Genomic DNA, 24,993 nt, shown 5'->3' on the forward strand with positions numbered 1-24,993 from the left:
CAAGCAAAACACGGGCTTATTTTGATTTGCGAAAGAGCCAACGAATTCCTAAAGTTTTGAGGCCTTCTTTTTGTTTCTTTACAATCTAGAGATGGTTAGAATGAATAGAAACCTCTTCACGCAGTCGAGTGCCTCGGCATCAACGGAATTATTCCGGTATTATCTAACAATGTTTCATGTGGTGGTGAAATGACTTGGTTTTTAGATTTCCTCTCCCGGACCACAAGGCTTTCCCCAAAATCTATTTTCGGAGAAATGGTGGCCAACGAGCAAAAATGCAGCAAGAAGCTTCTAACCAAAAGCCTAAGGAGCCTCGCCGTCGAAAGATTGCTCTAGCGTGCGAACCTTGTCGTGAGCGCAAGTCTCGCTGCGATGGCCACAAGCCGATATGTGCTGCATGCACACGTCGGAGGCTTCCGATCGACCGCTGTGTATACGTGGCGGAGAATGCACGAACGGCAAGCAACAATGAGTTCAGAACCTTTATCCCAAACAATAACAGGGATTATGCTGACGGAACGTTTGCAGATACATACGCGCTTTGCTCCATCGAATACGGGAACTGGAGGCTGGCTCGGCATCCCAACATGCCGACTCGGAGTCCGTAAACCCGTCGGCTATGGTTGACGATGAGGCGATAGAAGCAACAGAGGCCTGCCCATCACAGGCCGGTGATTTTGAATTGCCCAGGTTGAGTGGTGATCATGAACAAACTTTACTGCAGAATCAAGAATCCCAAACACTCGGTCTATCAGATGCCCAAAGCGATATTCTGAGAACTACAGATTCGCCTGGTAACATTACTGGCATGGGCGCTATGACCAATATCACGGAAAACGACCCAGTCCCCAGCCAGAACTCAGAGTATTTCGGGGGCTCATCAGCCGCATCGCTAATGTGTCTCCTCACCAGCGCCTCACCAGCGATCAACGGCAGCGGAGATGCCACGCGTGGGCTTCTCAGAAGATACCACTCCTTGACTGGGTCAGCAAGAATCAACCCAAAAATTCGGGCTAGGCGTCAGTTGCCGAAATGGAGGCATTTGCGCTACCTCCCCGTGACCTTGCCGATCATTTACTTGGTTGCTTCTGGGAAAGGGTCTATTGTCTGTATCCTTTCTTTGATCGCCAGAGCTTTCAACAAGCATATGAGAATCTTTGGGCACCAAAGAGTCATGCCAGCCACAAACTCACGGATCTCAATGTTGGCTTAGGAGATCGATTCAACTCGGCCCCGAATTCCATCGTCTTTAATTGTGCACTGAACATCGTATTTGCACTAGGATGTCATTTCTCGACGATTCCCGCCCAGGACCGCGAACCTTTCATTATGTCTTTCTTCCTCCGGGCAAAATGACACATTGGACTTGATTTGGTAGAGATCTACTCAATTGGAGTGGTCCAGACCCTCTTAATAGTGGCCTTGTTTCTGCAGAGCACTCCTTATCCTCATCGCTGCTGGAATTCAACCGGAATGGCTTGTCGTCTCGCACTTGGACTGGGGTTGCATGAAATGCAATTGGAAGACTCGAAAAACCCACTGGAGCAGGAGATACATCGAAGAACCTGGCACGGCTGCATCATAATGGACATGTATCTGCCCCCCCCCCCCTCAAATTCCCATGCATAATTTTCTAACTGTTCGCAGAACCGTCAGCATGACGTACGGGCGGCCGACCATGACGAGTCACCTGGCAAGAGCCCCGTTACCAGGTGCTCTCGACTTAATATCGGGTACAGGTTCAGATCTTCCGCCACTGATCGCATTTTATACCTCTACGATAAAACTCTACTACATCTTAGATAGTATTCTTTCTGATGTGTACAAGGCTTGGCGTGGTCCATCCACTGACGCTGCACCGGAAGTGAGGCCTGCCGGTCTTGATGTTATTCTTCGCCTTGAAGATCAACTGTTGCAATTTGAATCTTCCGTTCCTCCATTTTTGAATTGGACAGCCACATCGCTACCGCCAAAATCTACGATCGAGGAAACGATAAGTAGACAGCGTAATGTTCTTCATTCACGGTACGTTTTTCAAACCTCAAATGGCCTTTACTGACGACCAAGGTTTCTCTATCATAAACTCTTGCTGTATCGGCCAATGCTCACTCAGCTTTGTTTCGATGATCCACCTGATGAGGTGCAATGTCGTACTCCAAACTCTCATTCGGTGCTGCTGCACAGGTGGGCTGCAGGATGCATCCAGGCAGCAATAGACCTTATCTCTCTCGTTCATGGGAGATATAAATTATCAACGACAGATACATGGTGGTATAATGGCTTCTGTGAGTACCGCTATTAGACTGGTAGTGTTTTCAATGAAATCTTATGAGAGCGCAGATACGTCTACGGCAGCCATGATTTTGATCATGTCATATTCGTGCTACGAGGCTGTCGAAATCGAATCAGCAACAATTGACACCACTTGGCGAAAAGCCGAAATGGTATTAGAACATCTGGCTTCGTTCAGTGTCTCCGGTCGAAACACTCTCAACTTCCTCCAGGCCATCCGAAATCGATTCGTTTCCCACATTGACGCGAACCAATCTGCCCCAGGTAATAGCAATGAGCCTCCCCCACATGCTTATCAAGAACAGAATCAGGCCGATATGTCACGGCCGATTCTTGATACATGGCCCCCCGTGAGTTGGGATGAAAGCCTGCCAACAAATGAATTAGGGTTTCTGGGCCCATTCGATATCAGCGAGATGCAGAGTTGGTTTCCACAATCCGGGCTGTGAATAAATACACTACCCTTGAGATGACTTCAATATCTTACAGAGCTTGTCTTATAGTTCTAAATAGTAATCATTTCAACCTGCGATGTGCTTGGTAGCCTGATAAGGCGATGACTTAGATAGATTATATATCCAGTAGTCGCTCGTGAGTGCGTAATGACCGTTACTTGAAAGTTTCCGCCTCCCACAAAGGACATGGTTTCGTAGACTTCTAACCATTCCAAGTAGCGGTTGGTCTATATCACAAGGTTTATTAGTGGCTGGTATAATCTCAGGTTTGTCTGACAAGCACCGGTTGCAATGTCCAAGATACTGTGCTGTTTCTTGTAAAGCGCTCACATGTGTAGCATTCTTACTGACCTAAGAACAAACAGGATCTCTGAGGATAACATAATCCATCATAACATTGTTCCATTCTCTTAACCCGACATTTATGCCAACTTCGTTTCCTCTGTCAAACTAGTTTCAAGGCTTCTCAAAGAAAGCAACATGCTAAGTAGAGCTCAATGAAAGTTTGCGGTCCAAATTCCAAATCCTCGTAAATGAGCCACGACTGTAAACCCAAATGCTAATAAGCAAGCTAGTACTAAAGCTGGACTTTTTCTCGGAGAAACTGGTTTTTGAATTGCCTTCTCCAAATTAGCTGCAGCTCTGTGAAAACCACAAACTTCCAGACTTACTTTGAATGTCCAGTCTGACCAGGTAGGGAACAAGCTGCGAAACCAATAATAACCTTGGGTCCACGGGTATCCCATCGCGTTCCATCCTTTATCGTTGACATACCACTAATCTGTCAGCCACAGTTATGTATCCTAATAACAGCATTCTTACCGAAGCACATCCGGCGTTCCAGACACGGTGACGAAGAGCGTCTTGAACATGGTAGATGTACGCATCTTCCGCATCTTGCTTCAAGTTTATTGATGCTGCATCTCCATTCAGAACAGGCTTGAGCACACGGAGCGCATAGTTGACAGAACTGCCACAGTGAGTGTGAAATGCAGTCCCGCCTGATCAAATCAGCTTTGCTTACTTTTCAGCTGCCATCAAGGCCGAGGTATGTCCTGTTCCTGCGTTCGGCCCGAGTAACAGAAAGAAATTGGGAAATCCGCTCATAGCTGAGCAGTTGTAAGCTCCGGGACCATCGTATCTGCTCCAATGCTCTGATATCGTTCCATCACAACCGGAAATCTCTGTATAGGGGATGAACGGTGCCGCTTCATAACATACGCGCCCTTCCGATCCTATGCTGATGCATCTATAGTGCTGCTGCCTTCTTCGAATTCTCGTGAGCTTGGCTGAAAATGCCTCAGCTAATCCAGTCACTGATGGATATTATAATTACCATGTGTAAGGTTTGAAATAAGTGCATCCACAACGTACAGACTATTCGTTTCCCAAACCCGTTCACAACTCCCTCCCGCCGATGGTTAGCCATCTTGCAAGTTCTCACCCGGTGGAGCAGATGCAAATGGGGTAGGAATGTATCAAGAACAACCTACCCTTTCTGACATTGGAAATCTGCCTGTCCGATGCTGTTCCGGGACTCGCCCCTCGCACGGATACAATGTTGAATTGGGTGAACGGAAACATCCCGACCCGGGAACAAGACAACCTAGGAGGATCCGCAAGGAATAGTCAGGGATTAGTCAGTGCCAATTCCTAACTTATAAGGGGTAGCAGGACAAGTTGGAAGGACAGCGGATGTGCTCTGATTGATTTGTATATCTCTACACCCTGATTCTTCAGCTGTCCTTTTTCGTCTACCGCATCATGCACAGGATGATCTTACGGGTTTGTTCCGTACTAGTCTTCAGCACGACATTGGCCACCGCGATTGGCTCAAACAGAATTGACAACCATTTTCATGCCCTTCCGCCAGCATACATTGCGGCCTTGAACGCTGCTGGTGGCGATCCTTCTGGCTATCCAACCCCGGAGTGGACGGTGGACGCGGCCATCAAGTCTATGAACGACGTCGGATCATCCGTGGGTAAGTGAAATCCCTTGGCTTATCTTCGATGCGAAGGCATCTGTTTCTACTCCGTGCAGTCTAGGCTCTCTGTATCATGGCTGATTCCGCAGGTATTCTTTCTATTTCAAGTCCCGGTGTACCTGTTCTGGGGACTGGTCCGGAAGCGAGGGGGCTGGCTCGGACTCTTAATGAATACTTAGGCAACATCACAGCACATGGCAAAGTGAAAGACCGCCTAGGCTTCTTCGGCGTTCTGCCGGATTGGCAAGACGTGAATGGAACACTCGCCGAATTAGAATACCTCTATACAGAGCAACGACTTTGTAACGGTGTTACTGTCTTTACTACATATGGCGACAAGCTTCTCGGCGATCCTCTTTTTGCTCCCATTTGGGCTGCTCTACAGCAGTTCCATGCCCTAGTCTTTATACACCCAGCAGTCCTTCCCGTGAATCCACCGTTCATTGCGTCCAGCCTTGCACAACCTATTATCGACTACCCTCTGGCTACAACTCGTACCGCCGTCGACCTTGTCATGACAGGCACTTTCCGGCGCTGCCCAGACGTCGACATCATTCTTTCTCATGCCGGGGGGGCGGTACCTTTTGTCGGAACCCGTGCAATCAGCAGCCTCGCTATACCTACAATCGCCAATGAGGTAGAGTACAGTGCTATCCATGCAAAGGAGGACTTTTCTCGCTTTTATTATGACATTGCTGTGAGCACCAGTGCAGCTCAGCTGGATGGATTGTTGGACTTTGCCGAATCCTCGCATATCCTCTTTGGATCCGATTTTCCGTATGTACCACAACTCGGCATCAGTGCTTTGGTGGCCGAGTATGCTGCTTTTGTAGCATCGAATCCCCGCGGGTCTGATGTTGGCCCGGACAAACTGCGTGCGAACTCGCTTGAGCTTCTCAACAAACACGCGCAGAAGAAGTCATTTTAAGCAGTGGCCCGTCCTGATTCATTGTATTACAGGGCAATGTTGGATATGATGAACATGTTTGGGGAGATAAAGTTGCTGAATATGGAAGCTCGCGAGTGTGAATGCGGTCCGTGAGCTTCTCCTTTATAGCCAAATAGTTTGCGCGATGAGTTGTCCTTTGACAATAGGCACCAGGTTACAATGGTCTAGAGTGTACGCCGGTGACTTCTTCATTGTACTTAGACTTACGCGTACCTCTTGCTTGGGGCAAGTGGAAAAGCACAGTGCAGTAACTCGAGAGTTTTTCCATGGACGTATTCATTCTTCCAGGGGGTGGTAGCCACCGCTGGTAGCAACTTTAGCATTCGAGTACATACAATACGCTATACTTGGCGGTTCGAAAATCATATGACCTTGAATTCATCTCATTGTCCCTGCGGTTGAGTTGGCCGTCCCTGACACATCTGCAAGTTGTAGCCCCTCAGCTGGGTGGATGTTCCAGGGCTCGTAAAACTAAGCCCGTAATCTGCCGGTCTTTGTATCAATCTCTTGACGTCCTTTAAACTCTACCTTGAGGGACCTAGTAGCACCCCTAACCAAATCCTGAACCCAATCTGGAGCTCCGCGCCACACCTGCCGTTAACTAGAACTCTGCACCACAGGGAAGAAACTCACCAGGCCTGCAAAGAGTCCGAATATGCCAGGAAGGAAAATTGTTTGGCTGTGTCCACTGTCAAGGGCCTGAACGATGGCGTCCACGACGGTGTCAACGTGCAAAAGGGGCATCAGGAACCAGGGCTGATATGTCTCTCCCTTGAATAATGGCGTTTTCGTGAAGCTCAGTACAGCGAGCGAGGTGCGGACTTTGGGCGCTTTCTGGACTCGAAGCTCTTGAGAAAGACACTGTGACAATCAGCTCATGCAAATCTGGACTGGGGGTAGTTCTCCTTAATGCATACCTCGTGAAACGCAATCAATCCAGCTTTAGACGCCGCGTAGTCCGCAATTCCTGGCGGCGGGATGAAGGCACTCATCGAGGCAACACTGAAGATGTGCCCGTGATTCCGCCGGATCATGACCGGAAGGAATTCCTTCGAGAGCAGGAATGGTGCCAGCAAGTTGGTTTTAAGGGTTATACTGTTATCACTGTAAGTGCCCTCGACCACAGTCCGGCCGCGGGACAGACCAGCGTTGTTGACTGCCGTTGTAAGCCAGGGAATTTGAGGCGAGATTTGCTTTAACGCACCTATGGCGGTCGGATGTCCGACTTCGGATCTAATTCTTTCGCAAACGGTTGCGATTTCTTTCTCGTCGCTTAGGTCACATGCGTGGTATATGATCCGGTTGTTTGCTTAGAATAACCATTAGCAATTAAATCAATATGAATCTCAGGACCTCAAGCCACTAATATACCAGGTTCATAAGTTAGAGGAGTGACGTCCAGCACAACCACCTGTGCCCCCATTGCAACAAGACGCTGAGCCACCCCCCCACCAATGCCACCGCTCCCACCAGTTACTACCACCACTTCCTGTTTCCAGTCCCATGTGTTATCTATCACCCAGTTATTCCGGCTTTTAGCACTAAGCCAGGTATTCAAGTATAGGAGGAGACTGGCCGCTGTGGTGAATTGGACAAACTTGGCATACGCAGCTGCGACCACGACCCAGCCACTGTGGACCAAATATAGGGAAGCCAAGGTGAATAAGGGATGCAACAGAGTTGTTCGAAGAATAGTGACTATCGGATCGATGTATAGACCTTCGCGAGAAAATATCCAGCGTTCCGTGGTCATTTCGAGATTTGACGGCGGAGAAGGGCGCGAAGGAGCCGGGCTTAGGCCGGAAGGTACCCGACTCTCAGGTTGCTCTCACGGAAGGTTCCGGTGTGCCGTCAACACCTGAGGGAAGTACATAATATGGAATTCTCTCGTTAGCGCCCCAACTCACACTCTCCTCCCTACTTATCTCTGCCACATTCGACCGAAGGAGGCCCTCTTCGATTTCCGCGTTTCGTCCTTGTCCATTGACTCCGCTGAGGACCGCAATTTTCTCGGACCATGGCTACCCCAGACCAGGCATACTTACTCAACTTAAGCGGCAACTGGATCATGGTAAAACTAGCTCACATACTATATAATCCCAGATTCTGACTTACGTGAATCCCTGCTGTCTATGCAATTGCGAAATAGGATAAGACCTGCTCAGCCGGCTTGGATAAAGTTCTCACACTGGTAAGTCCTTCTGGTGTTCCAATAACAGAAGCCTGTTAAATCTCAAGAGCGATCAGCAAGGAATTGGTTGGGTAACTAGGAAAGCCATTTCGGTCTCGACATCCACCCTGAGGATCACCCAGGGCTCTGATGCAGGCGGTACTACTTTTTTGACCCTTGAACCTGCCATCAAGGGTGGATTGAAAGCAGAAACAGAGCATCGCCCGCTGGACTGGACCGAATTCGAGCACAACGACACACTCTTCGGCCGTGTCTGTATTCGTAGCCGTTATATTGCCGGCATCAGACAACCAGATGGACGACTCCAGCCGCTTCTTGAAATTCAGATTAAGGGCGCTGGATCACACAATAAGACTTTTCTATCTAAGCCGGTTCCCACCGAACAGCGAGCTGAAGCTGCGGATGGGATTGTCGAGAAAGCTTTCATTCATGACTTCGTCCGTAGCCTCGACCCCGGATGGGCCGCAGAACAGGTGAGCATATCCAGCGTTGCATGCCAAATGAATTCCCGCTCAGTGGTTGTTAGATATGGACAGTGGAAACATATCGTGGAGAGAGTGTTTTGACTCGCCGTGTAGTAGTTGTGACGAACACGTCGGCTGAGTCCGCTCGCTTTGTCTATCGACGCGAATGATGGCGGAGGTCATTTATGTATCACCCTTCCGAGGGTTATCGCAAGCCAGAGTACCTGAAACGACTACACCGATGTTGAAAGCTATTCAAATAACATATACCGTGCTAAGGCTCATGTTTTAGGTGAGTATCTTGAGCCCGAATAGACATTAGACAGTGGTCAGAAAAGTCTAATGCACAACTACTCTGACGACTAGCTCATTACGCCTCAAATTTCCACCTTAATAAGGGAACTGGTGTCATCTATACGATGTCGGAAGGATTTGGAAAGCCCATTTTGTGATCGGTTCCCGATCTATTAGTGAAAGATTCTTAATAGTAAATGACACGATCCGGAATAATCCAAATCTTCAACAATTTTGGGGCAGTCCCCATGAAAACACTTATCCGGCTTACACTTGGATACACGATCTGCGGAAAGTATGAGAAACGGCCCCGTCCACAGAAAGGACCTCCAAAGGTATCTGTTACTTCGCCAAAGATGTTCGATCTCTAGGGGATCAAAGGTTCTGGGGCAATGCAGCGTAGACGATATATCGATGTAAGAGATGCATTTGATGATGCTGAACCCTGTCGCGAGGAAGTTTGGTCGCACGCTACCGTAGATTACGTCATTTGCGGAATGCTCTTCAAGGGGCGCAGTCGATATCAGGATGCAGGAGGAACACTCACGGTACTGGTAGCCACGGTAGAGGGTGGCATAAATTGCCTTGCGGCTTATGTGCTTTCAAGCGTACCGAGTTTCGACTTGGGGATCATTTTCGTTTGAGTGTGGCAGATAAGTCACAATGCACAGTCTAAACCAATGCCCAATCGGAACTCTCCCGTACCCAGGCCTACTACTAGCATTCGTCGGGTCTGTTCCGATCAAACGGCATCATGCCTATGCCACAGTAGCGGACTTTGGGCGGGACGACGGCTTGCAGGATCGAAGTCCGATAGCGGCTCGTGTTGTAGGATGAATTGGGAGAATATGAAGGTTACTTGGACAGGTGTTCGGTGGAGCCAGTAGGATCGGATAACGGAGCCCAACACGCCTCAGAGCGTAGCAGAGCTCGTGTCTTCCGCTCGAAACACTAAGGATATGTCTGGTTAGTCGCCCTGTTGCTTGATCTTGCGCCTTGGACAATTTAAACCCGACGCACTAGCTAATTGCTGATTTGATCAAGTCCTTCCATACCTACCGGGTTACATGAAAGGTTATTTAACAACATGGCGCGCACAGCAGGTGGTTTCACAAAACCCCAATTCTTCCTTACCGTCATATTTTGTGCTTTACCTCACGCAGTCTTCAGAATAATTGGGGCCATTGTCCGGGCATGGCTAAGCAAGCTGCCTCTCGGCCCATCCGTCTGGAATGGCTTCGCCGGAGCCCTTATGGCCATCACTCCTCCTCGACAACTCCAGGCTATCTTACCGTCCACTATGGAAACATATAATGCATGGGTCTCACTTCATGGTAACAGTCGGGCGGTAGATGTTCTCGGGACTGACAAATCAACCCGACTGCTATGGATTGGGCCGAGGAATGCAAAAAAGGTGATCCTTTTTTTCCACGGTAGGATATACAGCCCTCGCATCGAAGTGTCGAGTCTGAACGGCTATCTAGGTGGTGGATACGTCATGCCCCTTTCCGAAGGACATCTAGACTGGATGGCACACGTTAGGAATGAGGCGCGCGATGCTGGAATTCACCTCAGTGTGTGCATTCTCGAATACGGTTCGTGAACAATACCACAATTTTATCAAACAAAAGAACAGACTCTTACCACTCTTATTTTCAGAATTGATTCCCGCCAATCCATATCCTAGGCAGATGCTGCAGAGTATTCTCGCCCTCAACCATCTTGTCAGGTCCGGATATAGGCCATCGGAGGTATGAGGTATCCTTTCATTCCACAGCTCCCCTTCACCGATCTGACCTTATTCTTCATTAGATTGTGTTCGGAGGTGACTCTGCAGGGGGCCATCTGTCTTTGAGCCTAATGGCGCATCTGCATCGTTTTCGTCCAACCGACGTCACCACAGAGAGTTCGATTAACTGGCATGGAACCTTAAGAGGCTGCTTCCTTGTGTCTCCGCTTGCATCGTTGAACTTCAATACCCCATCCTATCGTAGGTTATTTAGTGCTGACGTTCTCAGCCGGAAGGTTGTGGACGAATGGGGGGGGGTTGTCTTGTGGACAACTCTCCCTGGCTAGAGGAAATATCAGCAGGGGATGGATGGGGAATGGCTCTTGATGTGCCGGAAACTTGGTGGGAAAATCTTTCTGCTGTCGACCAAATTCTCGTGACCGGTGGATACGAAGAGGTTTTCAGTGATCATATACAGCGCTTGGGCTCGATGTTGAAGAGAAGAAGTAAAGGGAATGTGACACTCTATATGGCCAATGAAGCCCACGATGGACCGTTGATGGACTTTGCAGCCGGCAGGTTTCCGAGTGAAACAACAAAGACCATCACAGAATTTGTGATCGCCTGTTTCATAAAGTGAGCCACAGGCTTTATCGACAATCTGAACTGGCCTCCCGTGGAAATATTTAGCGTTAGCTACCTTCAGTTCCTTCCTCCGCGCCGCCAGTATCAATTAGACGCATTGTTTGCACTGCGGGGTCAAACGCCATTAAGTCACCCCCTCGAAATATATGTCGGATTTCTCGTTCAAATGGTCAAAACATCTTCCAATATCGGGGCCGTGACACTTCCTGGTCTACCTACTCTAATCGGAGATGCTCGATTGTCACCAAATCCCCGCATGTTACTGCGGTTCGTAGTGACAGAACGCGGGCTACACCCAGCAGCATTAGCATCCTGGGTTGTGGTCTCTGATGTATTCGGTATCATACCACGAAAGGACTCTCGCGTGGGAGAAGGCAGGGTCGGTGCTTTCCTGTCTGTGTGTTTTCATACATAGGGTAGTAGGAGATAACGCGGTCGGAGGTGCAGCCACCTAGGCGGCGCAGTCTGTACGTTCTGTCTGCCCTGATTCTGTCCTCGAGTAAGTTGACTACTACCTTCAGCCACACATTTATCTATGTCTAAGGAAATGAACGCATATACCGAAAGTATTGGTATCCCGGATGAGCTCATAAGACCGAAAAGGAACGAAAGCCATGGAGAAGCCATGGAAATACATTGATAGTGTGAACTGGGAGGCTATTCTATCTAACCAATGCATGGTTTAAGTAACAGATTGTACCAAGATTCTTGTTAGGGGTGGTGTATCATTAATGAATTAACTGTCGTAGCAAATAAGAAAAAGCTGAAAGCCCAAGGTCTCCTTTTATTGTTGAGCTTCTAAGACTTGATGACCCTTAATTAACTATTTCGTACGGTTGCGAGTATTTGCCTAATTCACCAGGAGCTAAGGATCTAAGCAGCCCGTTCTTATCTTCGGGATTATACGGTTTTCGTCCCAAACTCCCCCTTCATGAGGACGAGCAGTGCCAGGCCGCGACAGTGCCAAGGAAAAAGGCCAGAGACAACATGACACCATATATGCGAGAAGGTTACTGGCACAGGTCTACCGATAGATTGACAGGCTGGGGACACCCATAAACCTTCTTATGAGCCGGGGTACTGTAGCAAGCGGCATCATTGGCTGCGCAATCAAAGACTTCGCAGCCGTCCCCGGGGCTGAGCGAGTTGGGATTTGCTGCAAAGGGATTACCCCATTCCGTGCTCAGCTCATCTAGAGAAGGGCTCGTTAATACAATGATCTCTTGGCTGACACATAGAACGGGTACACTCACAGTACGCGTAGTCTGGGTTAGAAGAGAATGAATAGCCGAAAAAGAGAGGCTTATCCAGCGTCTTTTTCTTGGCGATCTTAACGGTCTGCGCATCCCATCCCTCGTTAGTCTCTCTCGCTGTATGGAATGTTGCGCTGACTGGAGAATAAAATGGAAGCGTACAGAGCCAGATGTGTGAAATTTCTCGGAGAAAGTTTTCCCCTTGGCAACTGTGGTGAGAGGGCCGGGGCCGCTGCCATCATAAGGGAACGACTGCACATAAACGGGGGTGGCACAGTGGTTGTGCACGACGGCATTCTGGGCCGAAGCCAGGCCGAGGAAGGCAGCAAATGTGATCAGGGAAATCTTCATTTTGTATGCTTCTAATTTTGTGCTGTTTTGAATGTGAACTTGGGATTTATCTGTTTTCCTCCGGACAAGTACAGGAATGGGCGGCCTTTATATAGGCCACCTGCTCAGACCACTTTCAGTACCGATGATGTAGCCATGGTGTGCATCTGGGAGGCCTTTTGGTCTAAGACATGGCACTCCGTTCATGTCTTGGATTGTCAGGCCACCGTCCAGTGAGCCGTGGCAAGTGAGACATGCGCATCACCGCTATTGGTGTACTCCGCATCCAAGACATCTTCCGAGTAGCGTTACATCTACCCCGCCAATGCTGATCAGTTTAACCAGAAAAATTGGTGGAAGGTTTTGTTGGGGATGATCCATGTGGAGTAAGGCATCAATTTAGGGGTGTGGAGATCCTACCAGAATCAAGGAATTTGTGGGTTCACGATCGAGTATTCAACCGGTTTCTCCGCTTCCGACTTTAGTACAGTACCATCCAAGTTAGCTCCCTATCCGTAAATCCCGCCAGACCTATGGCTGTCCATCCGTGACAAAGTGCCCTCATAGTTAAGCAAAAAGGGGTGGCTTAGTAGTCTCCTTCCTGGTTACTCCGAACGGATATCTAAAAATAATTGCCTTTGCCAATTTATAATAGTGTTATTAGAGGCCTTCGGAACGGCAGTGCCAAAGCCTTTAAGAGGCCTTTTACAGTGTGACGGTCTACAAAGGAGCTTAACTAAAGACAAGTTTGTTTATGACTTGTAATCAAGCAATTTTCCTATAAGAAAGGAACTATCTAACAGGGGACTCTAGAGTTCTTATATACTAATAAAGTCTAACTAAATATATAAACCTTCCATCCTCCATTTGGAATTATTTACAAAAGATATTAAAGCCTTCTTTCTAACTTATTTAAACATTTTTTGTTTAACTAAGTCCTTTCCTAAAACTCTTCTAGATAAGCAATTAGTTATATTACGTGCTTAGTCGAGCTGAGATGACCAATATGTTGAGACGAGGGATCGTCTGCGCTCACTGACTCTGGTGGCGACGTTTGCTGCCCGTCAACGAGATCCGCTCTTTTTGCACGAGGGTTCAGAATATTATGGATGGATTGCCACCATCATTCGCAATATTCCCATGCCATGTGATAGTGAAGACAGCTGGAAGCAATGGATCGCCACGGAAGAGAATATACGAACAGTGTTCAGCGCTTTCTCTTTGTTGAACCTTCAAACGATATTATACGATTCTCCCCCTCTAATGCTAAACCACGAGTTAGATCTTCATCTTCCCTCATCATGCAGGGAATGGGTGGCCGAAACCCAGTCGAAATGGTTTGCCGCCAAGGACGAATCCGCATCCCCGATTAATGTCAAGAACTGCTTCCGATCTCAGCTATCAACGATACAGCATCAATCACCCCCATCACCCCTTTCCCCAATGGGAGCCTACGTTATAATCCATGCTCTCTTGCAAAGGATATATCTCGCCAACTCCCTTGCCCGCGATTGCGATAGTAACATCCTTCCAGTACAGACCGATAGCTTCGAGCGAGCTCTCAACAACTGGCGCATCACATGGAAAGCCTCACCTGAAACGGCCCACGATCCGTTCGACACGTACGGCTCTCTTGCATTTTCCTTTTCCTCCACGGCCTTGCTCGGGATCGCGCATGTCAGGCTTCAATTGAATCTGGGTCCCTGGCGCAGTCTGAAAACCTGTAACCCACAAGTCATCGCCGCGAGGCTGAAAGAAAGTCCTCATCCCCAGCGAAACCCTCACCTGCCTCACGCCCTGCTTCATGCCGTCCACGCGCTTCGAATCTCTGTTCACATGGAAATATCCATCTCTCAAAATGACAATCCTTCTCTTGGAGCTTGTACCATGTCTTTTGTGGGTTAGAGTTTGCCGTGTTCACTGGTAAATGGTTGCATGTCGTGGCTGTAAATCACAGCCTTGTGCCTCTTACAAGTATGGCCGCCGTCTTCCTTTCTTGCCTGTTTATCTGTATTTACGAAATTTTCCCCGAGCCCGAATACTACGAACGACAGATAATTCAATGCCTCATCCGAGTCGCGAACGAGGGGCTAGAGTCTCACGATGAAACCTCCGACTACGAGTGTCAGCTCGAAGATAAGGAGGTGCATCGCCCGCAGCAAACTATTGGGTTTCTTGAATTTGCCGTGCCGATGCTCTGGGCACAAATGTTTGTATCGTGTAGCAGTCCCTGGCCCATCGCTCGCATGATAGGCGAAAGCCTGGAATGCTACGCCAACTTGGTCAATAGGGGGACTTGAAGCAGGGGAGAGAGATCAGGACGGCCCAGAAGTGTCCAAGCACCGAAATAAATTCATTTATCCTCCAATACCTTCGTTTGTCATGTTCTAGGCGGGGATGACACAGTCCCTTTTGTCGTTCTTTCATGAATCCACGAGTAGCTGGGACTACTATATCCACGTTGCACGCTATAGAACTTTCATAAATATACGCCTGCAGGAGTGACGAGAAAGCTTGCTTGCCGCGTTCTCATAAACGGCGGTCAAGGGAATCATTTATATCTAGTCATCCTACAGTTCAAATTCGTGGCTTAGATATCAAATTACCAGCAGTTTTTTGTATGGGTACTTGGGTGGACACACTCCATTGCGTCGGCTGTAGCTTTTTGTAGAAGGAGTCATTTGAAAGATGTCTCATCGTTCGCCATTCACTCCATCATCGGCCCCTTTACTTCTTATGAATCCCAGAGTAATTTTCATAGACAGAGCCAAAATCCCTATACCATGTATCCACCAGCTCCTGACTCATCCCCGGAGCAATAACAGTCTCACCGCGCTCCAGGCCCTTAGAAACAAACTCCATGAACTCCTCCACCGTCAACACGCTCTGATTATTATGCTTCTTATTATCATCCGGATCCGAGCGATCCCGGTGCAAGTCCGTCCCCACAGAGGGGGGAATGATCTCCACCACACGAACCTTCTCCAGGCCGGCATTCGCCAGCTGCGTGCGGAGGTTCATGGACCAGAAATGCATAAAGGCCTTGGTGCCGTTATACACGGGGTTAATGACGGAGAAGGGGACGAAGGCCAGAATGGACGAGACGTTGATAATGGTCGCTCCGTGCGGATGGGTCCGGAAATGGTCCAACAGGCCAAGCGTGAGATGCATCGGCCCACGCTCGTTGATGTCGATCTCCTGGTCTGCTTTGGCGAGGAAGTCGGTGGTTGGGTCGTTCACGATGTCGAGGGGTCGTTGTACGCCCGCGTTGTTGATTAGACAGTCTACTTCGGGGTACTGGGTGGTCAGTTTGTGGATGAAGGTCGGGATCTGTGAGATTATTCCCGTGTCGAGGACGAAGTAGTCGGTGGCGCCGATTTCATGCGCCGTCTTTAGTAGTGTCTCTTTGGTTCGTCCGGCGATGATCACTTTCTTGCCCTGCTGAAGTAGATAGGAGGAGATGGCTCGACCAATGCCACCACCGCCTCCGGTCAGGAGGGCACAGTTGAATGATAGTGTAGATGGCATATTTTTCTTTTACTTTTTCTCCCTCTCTTTTAGTTTTCGCGTGAATTTCGGGTTTGAATAGCAATTGTAACTAGGTGGTGGGTAAGGCTGGACATTTGAAGTGGATGGGCTGCATTTACATATATATATGACGCAATGAGCCTCTCCAACGGGATGTTGCTTAGTTATTCTCGAAATATCAGGTAGAGATTTGCGTTCTTGTATGGGCGTAGTATGTACCGATTAACCTTAATTCTATACATTGATGAGCGAATCATTTGCTTCATCTGTACTGTTCTTCTATTTTCTTTATAATCAAGGGCCATGACTCTTGCGGAACTCACCCAAGGACTCTCCAATTTTTTTTTTTTTGGATTGAGAATTGGGGATTCGGGGATGACGACAACATCGTCGGCGAACTAGAAAAATGCCGATCAAGAACAAATTATGGAATCCCCAGCTCTGGTGGTCCCCAAATCTCCAAATCCCCAAACGGTCCGGAATCCCCACATACTAACGACCCGATCTAACTACGGTTCAGCGCCGTCATAGTTAAATAGTATGTTGAAAGTCGCTCAGAAAACGCCACCTCCCCCTCTCTGCGAGTCCCGCTTGTCGCCAGTCATTGAGAGTGCGGTGCGGGAAGAACCAGCCGGTATCTCGATCCTCCTCGCCAGTGAAAATCGGCAAGAGAGTGTGATCATAAGCTATGAGGATCCAAATCTGGTCGTCGGCGTCAAACTTGGCCAGCCTGTCAATTGTACGCAAGCACTCGTCGAAGTCGTGCGTGTACTTTTCGGCCGGCAGAAAGAACGGCTTGTCGTTGTGGCCGGGGTGGCGTCCGATCGAGTGGAAGAGATGCCCGGGGCAGACACTCCCAAACTGGGAGTGAAAGGGCAGCGGCGAATGCTGAATGGTTTCTGGAAGCGGGCAGTCCTTTGACGGCCGGAATTCGCCGGGATGATGGGCGAAATCCTATCATACAGATCTCGCCATCAGTGAATGCGTCAATGGTGGTAGCCTTTTAATAGGCGGGTCGCGAGTGTGTCCGTCTGTCCCAAGAAAAAGAAAAAGAAGAGAACAAGGAAGAATGGAAGCTGTTGCACTCACCGCACCCATGAGAACAAATGAATCCGGCTGCACTCGAGCCAGCCCGACCAAATGGTCCGGCGTATGACCGGGCGTATGGAGCATATAGAAGCTTCCATCACCAAACCAGTCTGCGGGAAAGTCCCCAGTATGGAGCTTCTTTAGGTCCCCATCCTCATCGAAGTTATTTTCTCGCAGCTTGCGCCCCTCGCAGTCTGCGGACTTTACCGGAGAATCGGCTTGCTCCGGCCATCTCGGGGCGAAGCTACTGATGAGATCCGGTCCCACGACCAAATCCGTAGAGCTAAAGAACAAAGATGAATTACCGATGTGGTGGACATAAAATTGCGATCAAATGATGGCATTGATCTCAGTCAGAGGAACTCCGTTCTCTATCAGAACGTTAGAGACGCTGCGCGGCGAAGAGATCTTCCAGCCGCTACTTGCAGTGTTAGTGCAAGGCTCGGCAAACCTCGGCGTCGGATTGTGGAAATCCGTTTGGGTGGAAAGATTGAACAGGATGCGCTGGCCCGACGAGTGTGTGATAAGAAAAGAGTACGAGGGCACTGTCAAACGGTTGTAGCCTCGGATTCCCGGCTGCATGAACTGCTGGGCTGGGAACTCCAGACGGGCACCTCTGCATATCCTTGAATGAGCTCATGGCATAGTAGGCAGTCGGGGAGAAGACGGGCAGGGAGGAACATACGAATCGACTAGGAAAACCTCCACGGTGTTGTTGGACTGGGGAAGCTCCAGCAATGTCATTCTGCTGGTCGTAGTAGAAGACCAGTGGCAGATGGGAAACAAACGGTAGTAAACGCTATGCGCACGGGACCCGAGACCTGGCTTTATAGAGAGTGGAGCCACCAATTTGAGTGGTACTAGTCATGACTGTCTCCATCAATATTCACTACCTTGCCACTCAGACCAGGGATTGTCATGATAATTGACGTGTTCGGCCACTCCCACCGAAGCTAGGTTTGGAGATCGGCTGTTGTCGCCGAGATTTCGGAGAACCCAATCGATCCTTCAGAGCTACTAATAGCGGTTGCTTAGCAAGATAAAAAATAATCATGAAAAAAAAAAGAGGAGAAAAATATCTAATCCCCCTTTGATCCATAGAGTCCGACTTGCTCACAATCCTAAATCTGTCAAGACCTTAAATTTTGAATAAAATGTCGTCCATCAGCCAGGCTTGTTGCTCGTGAGCCCCCTACCTCAATTGTGATATCGACAGGGTGCAAAGCTAAATATTCAACTGCAGCATTCCTCCGGTAGTGTCCAAGGGCTACGAACCCAAGGGCGAGTACACCACCCTCAATGGCCTGAAGACCTGTATGTATCAGCCTCCTTTACTGCCGTTAACATGTACCTCCTCCCATTGATCCTTGACCGCAGACGTTACTGGCCCCGAATCCGCAACCGAGGCGATCCTTCTCATCTATGGTACGTAGCCCCGACAATCCGTCGATAGTCAAATAGACGGTGGACAGGAATTCAACCGAACATAATATTGACCGAGTGACGGACCTATCGATCGTTGATCTTTTATCGTGAACCAGACATTTTCGGCTTTTTCCCTCAAACCATTCAAGGCGCCGATATTCTCGCCACCAGCCCTCGCCGCAAGTATCGCGTCTTCATGCCGGACTTCTTCGAGGGAAAATCCGCCGACATCTCGTGGTATCCTCCGACGACCGAGGAGCAAACCCAAAACCTGACGACCTTCTTCTCCACGCAAGCGGTGCCGCCCAAGACCCTCGCCCGGATCCCCGGTATCGTCAACGAGGCCAACAAGACGGCCACCAGCGGCACTGGATACGCGAAGTGGGCGATTGTCGGCCACTGCTGGGGCGGCAAGATTGCCAGTCTCAGTGCAGGCAAGGACAATGCCATCTTCCAGGCCGCGGTGCAGTGCCACCCCGCGATGGTGGACCCAGCCGATGCCGCTGAGGTGACCGTTCCCATGGCCCTGCTGGCGTCTGGGGACGAGCCCGCCGAAGATGTAGCCGCCTACCAGGCTAACCTAAAGGTCCCCAATCACGTCGAGACCTTTGCCTCCCAGATCCACGGGTGGATGGCGGCGCGGTCTAATCTGGAGGACGGAGAGGTGCGCAAGGAGTATGAGAGAGGTTATAAGACAGTGCTGAGCTTTTTGGAGGAGCACCTGTAAAGGCAGGGGTCTAGGTGATGGTACAAACGCACGAGCCACCAATCTCTGAGGACAAGACCAATAATAAGGTGTACCTAGAGTATCGGCCTACAAAGATCCATTCATGCAAGATTAAAGAACAGATGGACCTCTGGGAATAAGAACCAGTATATCTTTATGGCACATGTTCCGTTTCAACGCTACCTAGCATCATTACAATATATATAAGGAAGTAGGGCGAAAGGAAATACCTGAATCTTATTACATTCAAGCGTTTGACGCTGTTGATTGGGCCTAACACATAGCAGTCTGGGGAATGAGCCCTGGATTGAATACAAATAAGATCCAATACGCGTTGTGATTTGCGAAATATGTTATACTATCTTATTTAATAAAATTAAAAATTATTATTGCTTAGTTTACTGCCTTCTACCACCACCTGTCCTAAATGGCTAGACTTGCCACAGTCCAGATGATGGCATCGTTAATGAGTCATCGTCCTTCAAACCAATTGTTTTATTTTTAATTTAAGAATATTTTTTTTACGTTTTTTTACAAGCTTTTAAATGTTGCATCCGCCTCCCATGAAGCTCGCCACGCTCAGCGGAACGGTGCGTTGCGCAAATGATTCATGTCGTCTCCCCTACTGCATTTAAAATCTGTATAATTTCTCTTAGCAGTCACCCACTTCACAGTAACCAATTTGACAATCCTTTTAGTTTTATCAATCATTTTATTTATTATTAATTCAATCTATCAATTTCATTAATTATTTGTCGCGGCTACAATTTGATAATATATTTTGTCAAAATCTAGATTTTATCGATTTAATTTCTCTATTCTAAAATTTTTAAGCGATTTTTTATCATTTTTATGCGTTTCTTATGTTGTTCTATTTATTTGTTTTACATCTATTCAACATAAAAACCTAGATAAACCCTTCGCCGCCCCCGCGCGAGAGCGCCTCACAGATTACAATTGCCCATACAGATCCTGTTGCGCATTTTCTGACATAAACATGATTTTGTCTAATATTTGTGTATATTTTTTCATCTTTCATATTTTCTCAATCTTATCTCGGCTTTCTTCAATTAATTTTATATAATATTTTTATATTATTCAATCAATCTTGTTTAGCATTTCTATATTATTCAATCAATTTTATTTGATATTATTATATAATTTAATATATTTTGTTTAATTTTTAAATTATGATTTTTGTCCGATATAATTTTTGTATTATTTAATTTTGTTTAAAAAAATAAAATTATTTTATTTAAATTTTTTTTTGTGTTTGTCATTACATTTGTTTAATTTATTATTATTTTTTTATCAATAATTAATATTTGATTATCATAATTATTATCATTATTATAATCATTTTTTTATTTATAATATCATTTTAATTATTTTTTGTGCAATAACATTCAAAAATTGTAAAATATAAATATTTTTAATTTAATATATTTTTATATTAAAACAATCACATTTATAAAATAATAAAAAATAACAAATTTCATTAATTAAATGAAAAATATATAATTGATTATTTTTTAATTAATTAACTATTATTTTTTTTAATTTTTTCGTATAAATTACATTAATATTATTTTATATTTTATATAAAATGCAATTCACATCATATTGAAAAATTTATATTTAATAATATAAATAAATAAAAATAATTACAATTTTTCTAGAAATAAAGATAATCAATTTGTCAATCTTTTAAAAACAAAATAGTTAATTTATTTATTAATTTTTTATTTTTAATATTGAAAAAGTATAAAATCCAATTCAATTTTATTTTATAAACAAATCATTTTTTTGAAACAATTCAACAAATATATTTTTTTTAATTTTATTTATAAATAACAATTATCAAAATCAGATTTAACAAATATTTTTTTTTCAATATAATTTTTTTTTATTATTGAATCTGTCTATCAGTAATATTTTTTTTTTTCAATTTCATTTATAAATAACAAATTACAAAAATATAAGGACCTTGGGTCTCTAAGGGGTTTGCGATAGGTGTGAAAGGTAATAATGACTAAGAAACAGGTGTCGCGAGGTATCATTTCAAGAATAAGGTCAATATGGTAGATTAACGCTGAAGAAGCCAACGTGGTTCTTCCGCGAGGATGGGTTCTATGTGTGCGATGACTCAGCCCGCAGCTGAGTCATCCGCGAATGGTCTTGTAGCTAGATATATATCGCGAGGGTCTTACAAAAAATTAGATTTAATAAATATTTTTTCCAATGCAATTCTTTTTAATATCAAATCTATATATTAATAATATTTTTTTATCAATCAATTAGATTATAATTTTATCACAATTTTTTTTACAAAAATATAATTAATATTTTTTTATTATCATTCAAAAGATTTAAATCAATTTAATTTTTGCAATTTTCATTTAAAAATTAAAAAATTTTTATTATTTCAAACATTTAAATTTAAATATATCTTTCAATTCAAACGGATTCTTATGTTTTTTAAATATAGATAATAAAATAATTTAAATTATTATTATTTTTGTTTTATTTTATAAAACATTTAAAAATCATATTATCTCAATTCAATTGTTAACTAATATATAAATTAATTGAGATTGACAACGATCGAATATAATACAAAATTTAATTATTGTAATTATTTATATATAATTTTTTTTTAATTTTAATAATTTATTAATAATTTATTAATAATTATTATTATTGTTATTATTAATGTTATCATTATTATTATTGTTTTTTTTCAATTATAATAATCTAAAAATCATTATTTTTGTTTTAATCCTTTATTATTTTCAAATCAAATTCAACTATTTGAAATATTGGGTTTAGATTGATGGTTATTTATGATAAAATTTTAATAATTTTTAAATTCTTTATATAATTATCAAATGTTTTTTTATAAATCAAAATTCATATTTTTTAAACAAAAAACTATTCAAGACAATATAAATAATTCATAATTTATAAATTTTTATTTATGTTATTCAATTATTCAAAAAACATAATACAATAACATTTATTATAAAAATTGATATTTACAATTTTTGTGTGAAAATTTATCATTAACATAGACATATTATTATTTGAAAAATTAAATATATTAATTATTTATTGTTACGAACCCCTAGTCCCTAGGCTCAAATCCATCGGACCTCCAATGGATTTACTCGCCCGCTGATTGGTCCCCGGTGTGTGCTCCCGTGGTCCTCGGTGCGTGGCTCTACGGGGAGAGAAAAGGATCCCCGTCTCTTTCTTTAAGCCCCTTTTTCTCTTCCTTTTCTATAACGGTAATATGATATAGAGAACCATGACTGACTATATCGGGATTATTGTATCGTGTCGCGCGTCATGGCGCGATCGCGTCGTAGCGCAATTGCATAGTAACTCCTTTTTTTTTTTTTTTCCCTTTTCTCTCTTCCTTTTCCTTCTTTCTTCTTTTCTCTCGTTTTAAAAGGAGTAACCAGGTTGACCTAATTCTATAAATCGCTTCTTCATTAATTATGGATCTTTTTCTTTATAATCCAACCTATCAAGTCTGGATCTGTACTGCACTTCGCTGCCAGTTTGCAGTAACACCTACGAATCTAGCTTACCACCTCCAAAGTCGACATTCCCACTATCCTGGTATAACAACACCAGCCCAACGCCAGACAATCTTAACTATTATGCTTCAGCAGGCCTGGATCGATCCGGATAAGGAGATTCTTCGATATCCATCGCCCAACAGCCCTCCGATTCTTGGTCTACCAGTATTTCGTGGCTATGGCTGCCCGCACTGTAATTATGTATGCTGTTCAACCAAGGGAATGCGCGAGCATCGACGCAAAAACCATCAAGATCAAGATGGCTCCTCGAAACGTGGTAGACAATCGATTAGCCAAATCCAGGCCCGACTACAGAAGCGCTTAGCCGACCGAATAGTCCACTGTCAGCGTTTTTTTCTCACTAGATCGGCCAGTCGATTCTTCGAGGTAACCCACGCAGATATCCCAATAGAACAGAGAGCAGCGGAAACGGCCTCTCTCAAGACCCCTGCCGCCATCATCCGGGCCCGAGTCGAGCAGGCCCTGCAGGAGGGCCAGGCCGCAGCGGAGCACGCGGATGGCCAAATCCCCGCTGTTGACCCGCACCCGACCGCAGTATCGCCCTGGCTGGAGCTCACACGTTGGCCCGAATACCTGCGCGGGCAGAGCTTGACGGCCGTGACCCTACTAGGCAGCCCGCCCGACTCTACGGCCGAGCCCCTACTCGAGCAGTTCACCGGCAGTGTTCAGCGGCTGATCGACCACGCCTTCCACGCGATTAAGGAGGGCCGGATCAACGAATTCGACCAGATCCAGATTAACATCTTCTTCCGCCGGCCGGGGATCTGGAATCGGCCGATCCAGATCCATCTCCGGCCGGCCACCTACCGTCGGTACTGCCAGATCTGGCAGCGTCTGGTCTGCTTCGCCTACCGCAGTAGCCGGAGCGACCAGCCGATCTCGCTGCGCCACCAGCTGACCACCGCCCAGTTCGCCGCGCTCGATCAGATGGAGATCCATGGCCAGCGGCTGATGGACCTACCAATCCAGGCACAGGACCTAGACCCGCCGCAGCGCGCGAGTCAGCGGAAGCAGGCAGAGGAGCTACTTGATCGGGCCTGTCTCACGTTCTCTATCGCCTTACTCGATCACACCCTTAAGGGGGACCTCTTTGAGAGTACTCTTGTCGGGTTCCTCGCGATCCTCGGGATTGACGTCAAGCAGCAGACCTTCCTTAAGCCCTCTAGCTACACTAGCTACCTGTCGGGACTTGTCAAGATGGCTCAGATGCTGGTGGCCCTGCAAGCGGTCTGATTGGCCGAGACGGCCAGGTAACGCATCCGGCCGATGCTCTAGACGAGATGCGTGAGCGGTTTCTGATATTCGGGGTGCGTGCCCCGTTCGGCTGGATCACGCGGCTGCGGGCATACGGGAAGAAAATCCAGAACAGCACCACCAGCATGGGCTATATCTACTGGAGCGATGACGAGCAGACACTAAGTTATAAAGAGTTGCAGTTAAGCATGTCGGGATTCCGCCAATTCGTCGCAAAGCAGGTCCAGCTGGCCCAGACCCAGCTCGAGGGGCTATTTCTATTACACGAGGAGGAGGTGCGCGAGAAGACCGTACCTCGGCTGGCTCTCCACGAGCTGCGGGATGACCCAACCAATAATACACGTGGATGGAGCTTTCTCAAGGATACTCGGACACGGGCAGCGCTGCCGACAACTGGGGAGCGGTGGCTGCTCGATCGGGTCCTTGAGACCAGCTGGCTCCGGGATGAATTCCTCGAGCTCCGTCGGATCGGCCAGGAAGACCATGTTCTCTGGCGGGAGGGGTCGTGACACGCTATCAGCAGGATGTCGAGAAATTCCTCGAACGACTTCTTCTACTCGTCCATATTACCGGCGGCCAACCGGGCGGGCGACCGAGCTACTCAGTCTCTGCCACAGCAATACTAGACACGGCCGCCATCGGAGTATATTTATTGAGCATGGGCTGGTCAGCACAGTTACCAGCTACCATAAAGGTTATTCAATTAATAATACTACTAAGATTATCCACCGCTACCTCCTAAGGCGGTTAGCGAGCTCGTCGTCTACTATCTCTGG

The 24,993-nt window shown here is 46.4% G+C and overlaps 9 protein-coding genes across 9 annotated transcripts; 4 read left to right on the forward strand and 5 right to left on the reverse strand.

The window, feature by feature from the left end:
- Positions 1-1,032: 1,032 nt before the first annotated feature.
- LDX57_010946 (fungal specific transcription factor domain-containing protein) lies at positions 1,033-1,356 on the forward strand (the record flags this gene model as incomplete). Its single annotated transcript, XM_046092690.1, has 1 exon — positions 1,033-1,356. One exon carries the CDS (start codon positions 1,033-1,035, stop codon positions 1,354-1,356), a length of 324 nt encoding a protein of 107 aa, XP_045948668.1.
- A 3,155-nt stretch (positions 1,357-4,511) lies between these two features.
- Positions 4,512-5,662, forward strand: LDX57_010947 (amidohydrolase family protein; the record flags this gene model as incomplete). The annotated part of the gene is made up of 2 exons (XM_046092691.1): positions 4,512-4,731; positions 4,824-5,662. 2 exons carry the CDS (start codon positions 4,512-4,514, stop codon positions 5,660-5,662), a joined length of 1,059 nt encoding a protein of 352 aa, XP_045948669.1.
- A 618-nt stretch (positions 5,663-6,280) lies between these two features.
- On the reverse strand, positions 6,281-6,717 carry LDX57_010948 (uncharacterized protein; the record flags this gene model as incomplete). Its single annotated transcript, XM_046092692.1, has 2 exons — positions 6,281-6,544; positions 6,601-6,717. The coding sequence occupies 2 exons, from the start codon at positions 6,715-6,717 to the stop codon at positions 6,281-6,283; spliced, it is 381 nt and encodes a 126-aa protein (XP_045948670.1).
- A 5,299-nt stretch (positions 6,718-12,016) lies between these two features.
- LDX57_010949 (uncharacterized protein) lies at positions 12,017-12,610 on the reverse strand (the record flags this gene model as incomplete). The annotated part of the gene is made up of 3 exons (XM_046092693.1): positions 12,017-12,198; positions 12,260-12,344; positions 12,422-12,610. The coding sequence occupies 3 exons, from the start codon at positions 12,608-12,610 to the stop codon at positions 12,017-12,019; spliced, it is 456 nt and encodes a 151-aa protein (XP_045948671.1).
- Positions 12,611-13,852: 1,242 nt separating this feature from the next.
- Positions 13,853-14,494, forward strand: LDX57_010950 (uncharacterized protein; the record flags this gene model as incomplete). The annotated part of the gene is made up of 1 exon (XM_046092694.1): positions 13,853-14,494. One exon carries the CDS (start codon positions 13,853-13,855, stop codon positions 14,492-14,494), a length of 642 nt encoding a protein of 213 aa, XP_045948672.1.
- Positions 14,495-15,316: 822 nt separating this feature from the next.
- LDX57_010951 (uncharacterized protein) lies at positions 15,317-16,117 on the reverse strand (the record flags this gene model as incomplete). Its single annotated transcript, XM_046092695.1, has 1 exon — positions 15,317-16,117. One exon carries the CDS (start codon positions 16,115-16,117, stop codon positions 15,317-15,319), a length of 801 nt encoding a protein of 266 aa, XP_045948673.1.
- Positions 16,118-16,648: 531 nt separating this feature from the next.
- Positions 16,649-17,290, reverse strand: LDX57_010952 (uncharacterized protein; the record flags this gene model as incomplete). The annotated part of the gene is made up of 2 exons (XM_046092696.1): positions 16,649-17,071; positions 17,207-17,290. 2 exons carry the CDS (start codon positions 17,288-17,290, stop codon positions 16,649-16,651), a joined length of 507 nt encoding a protein of 168 aa, XP_045948674.1.
- Positions 17,291-17,536: 246 nt separating this feature from the next.
- On the reverse strand, positions 17,537-17,950 carry LDX57_010953 (uncharacterized protein; the record flags this gene model as incomplete). Its single annotated transcript, XM_046092697.1, has 2 exons — positions 17,537-17,822; positions 17,892-17,950. The coding sequence occupies 2 exons, from the start codon at positions 17,948-17,950 to the stop codon at positions 17,537-17,539; spliced, it is 345 nt and encodes a 114-aa protein (XP_045948675.1).
- A 410-nt stretch (positions 17,951-18,360) lies between these two features.
- Positions 18,361-19,358, forward strand: LDX57_010954 (dienelactone hydrolase family protein; the record flags this gene model as incomplete). Its single annotated transcript, XM_046092698.1, has 4 exons — positions 18,361-18,389; positions 18,450-18,520; positions 18,584-18,631; positions 18,748-19,358. 4 exons carry the CDS (start codon positions 18,361-18,363, stop codon positions 19,356-19,358), a joined length of 759 nt encoding a protein of 252 aa, XP_045948676.1.
- Between the last annotated feature and the right edge of the window lie 5,635 nt (positions 19,359-24,993).

This window comes from Aspergillus melleus (assembly GCF_016097325.1).
Source record: "Aspergillus melleus strain CBS 546.65 chromosome Unknown contig6, whole genome shotgun sequence".
In the NCBI taxonomy this organism is placed as follows: Eukaryota; Fungi; Ascomycota; class Eurotiomycetes; order Eurotiales; family Aspergillaceae; genus Aspergillus; species Aspergillus melleus.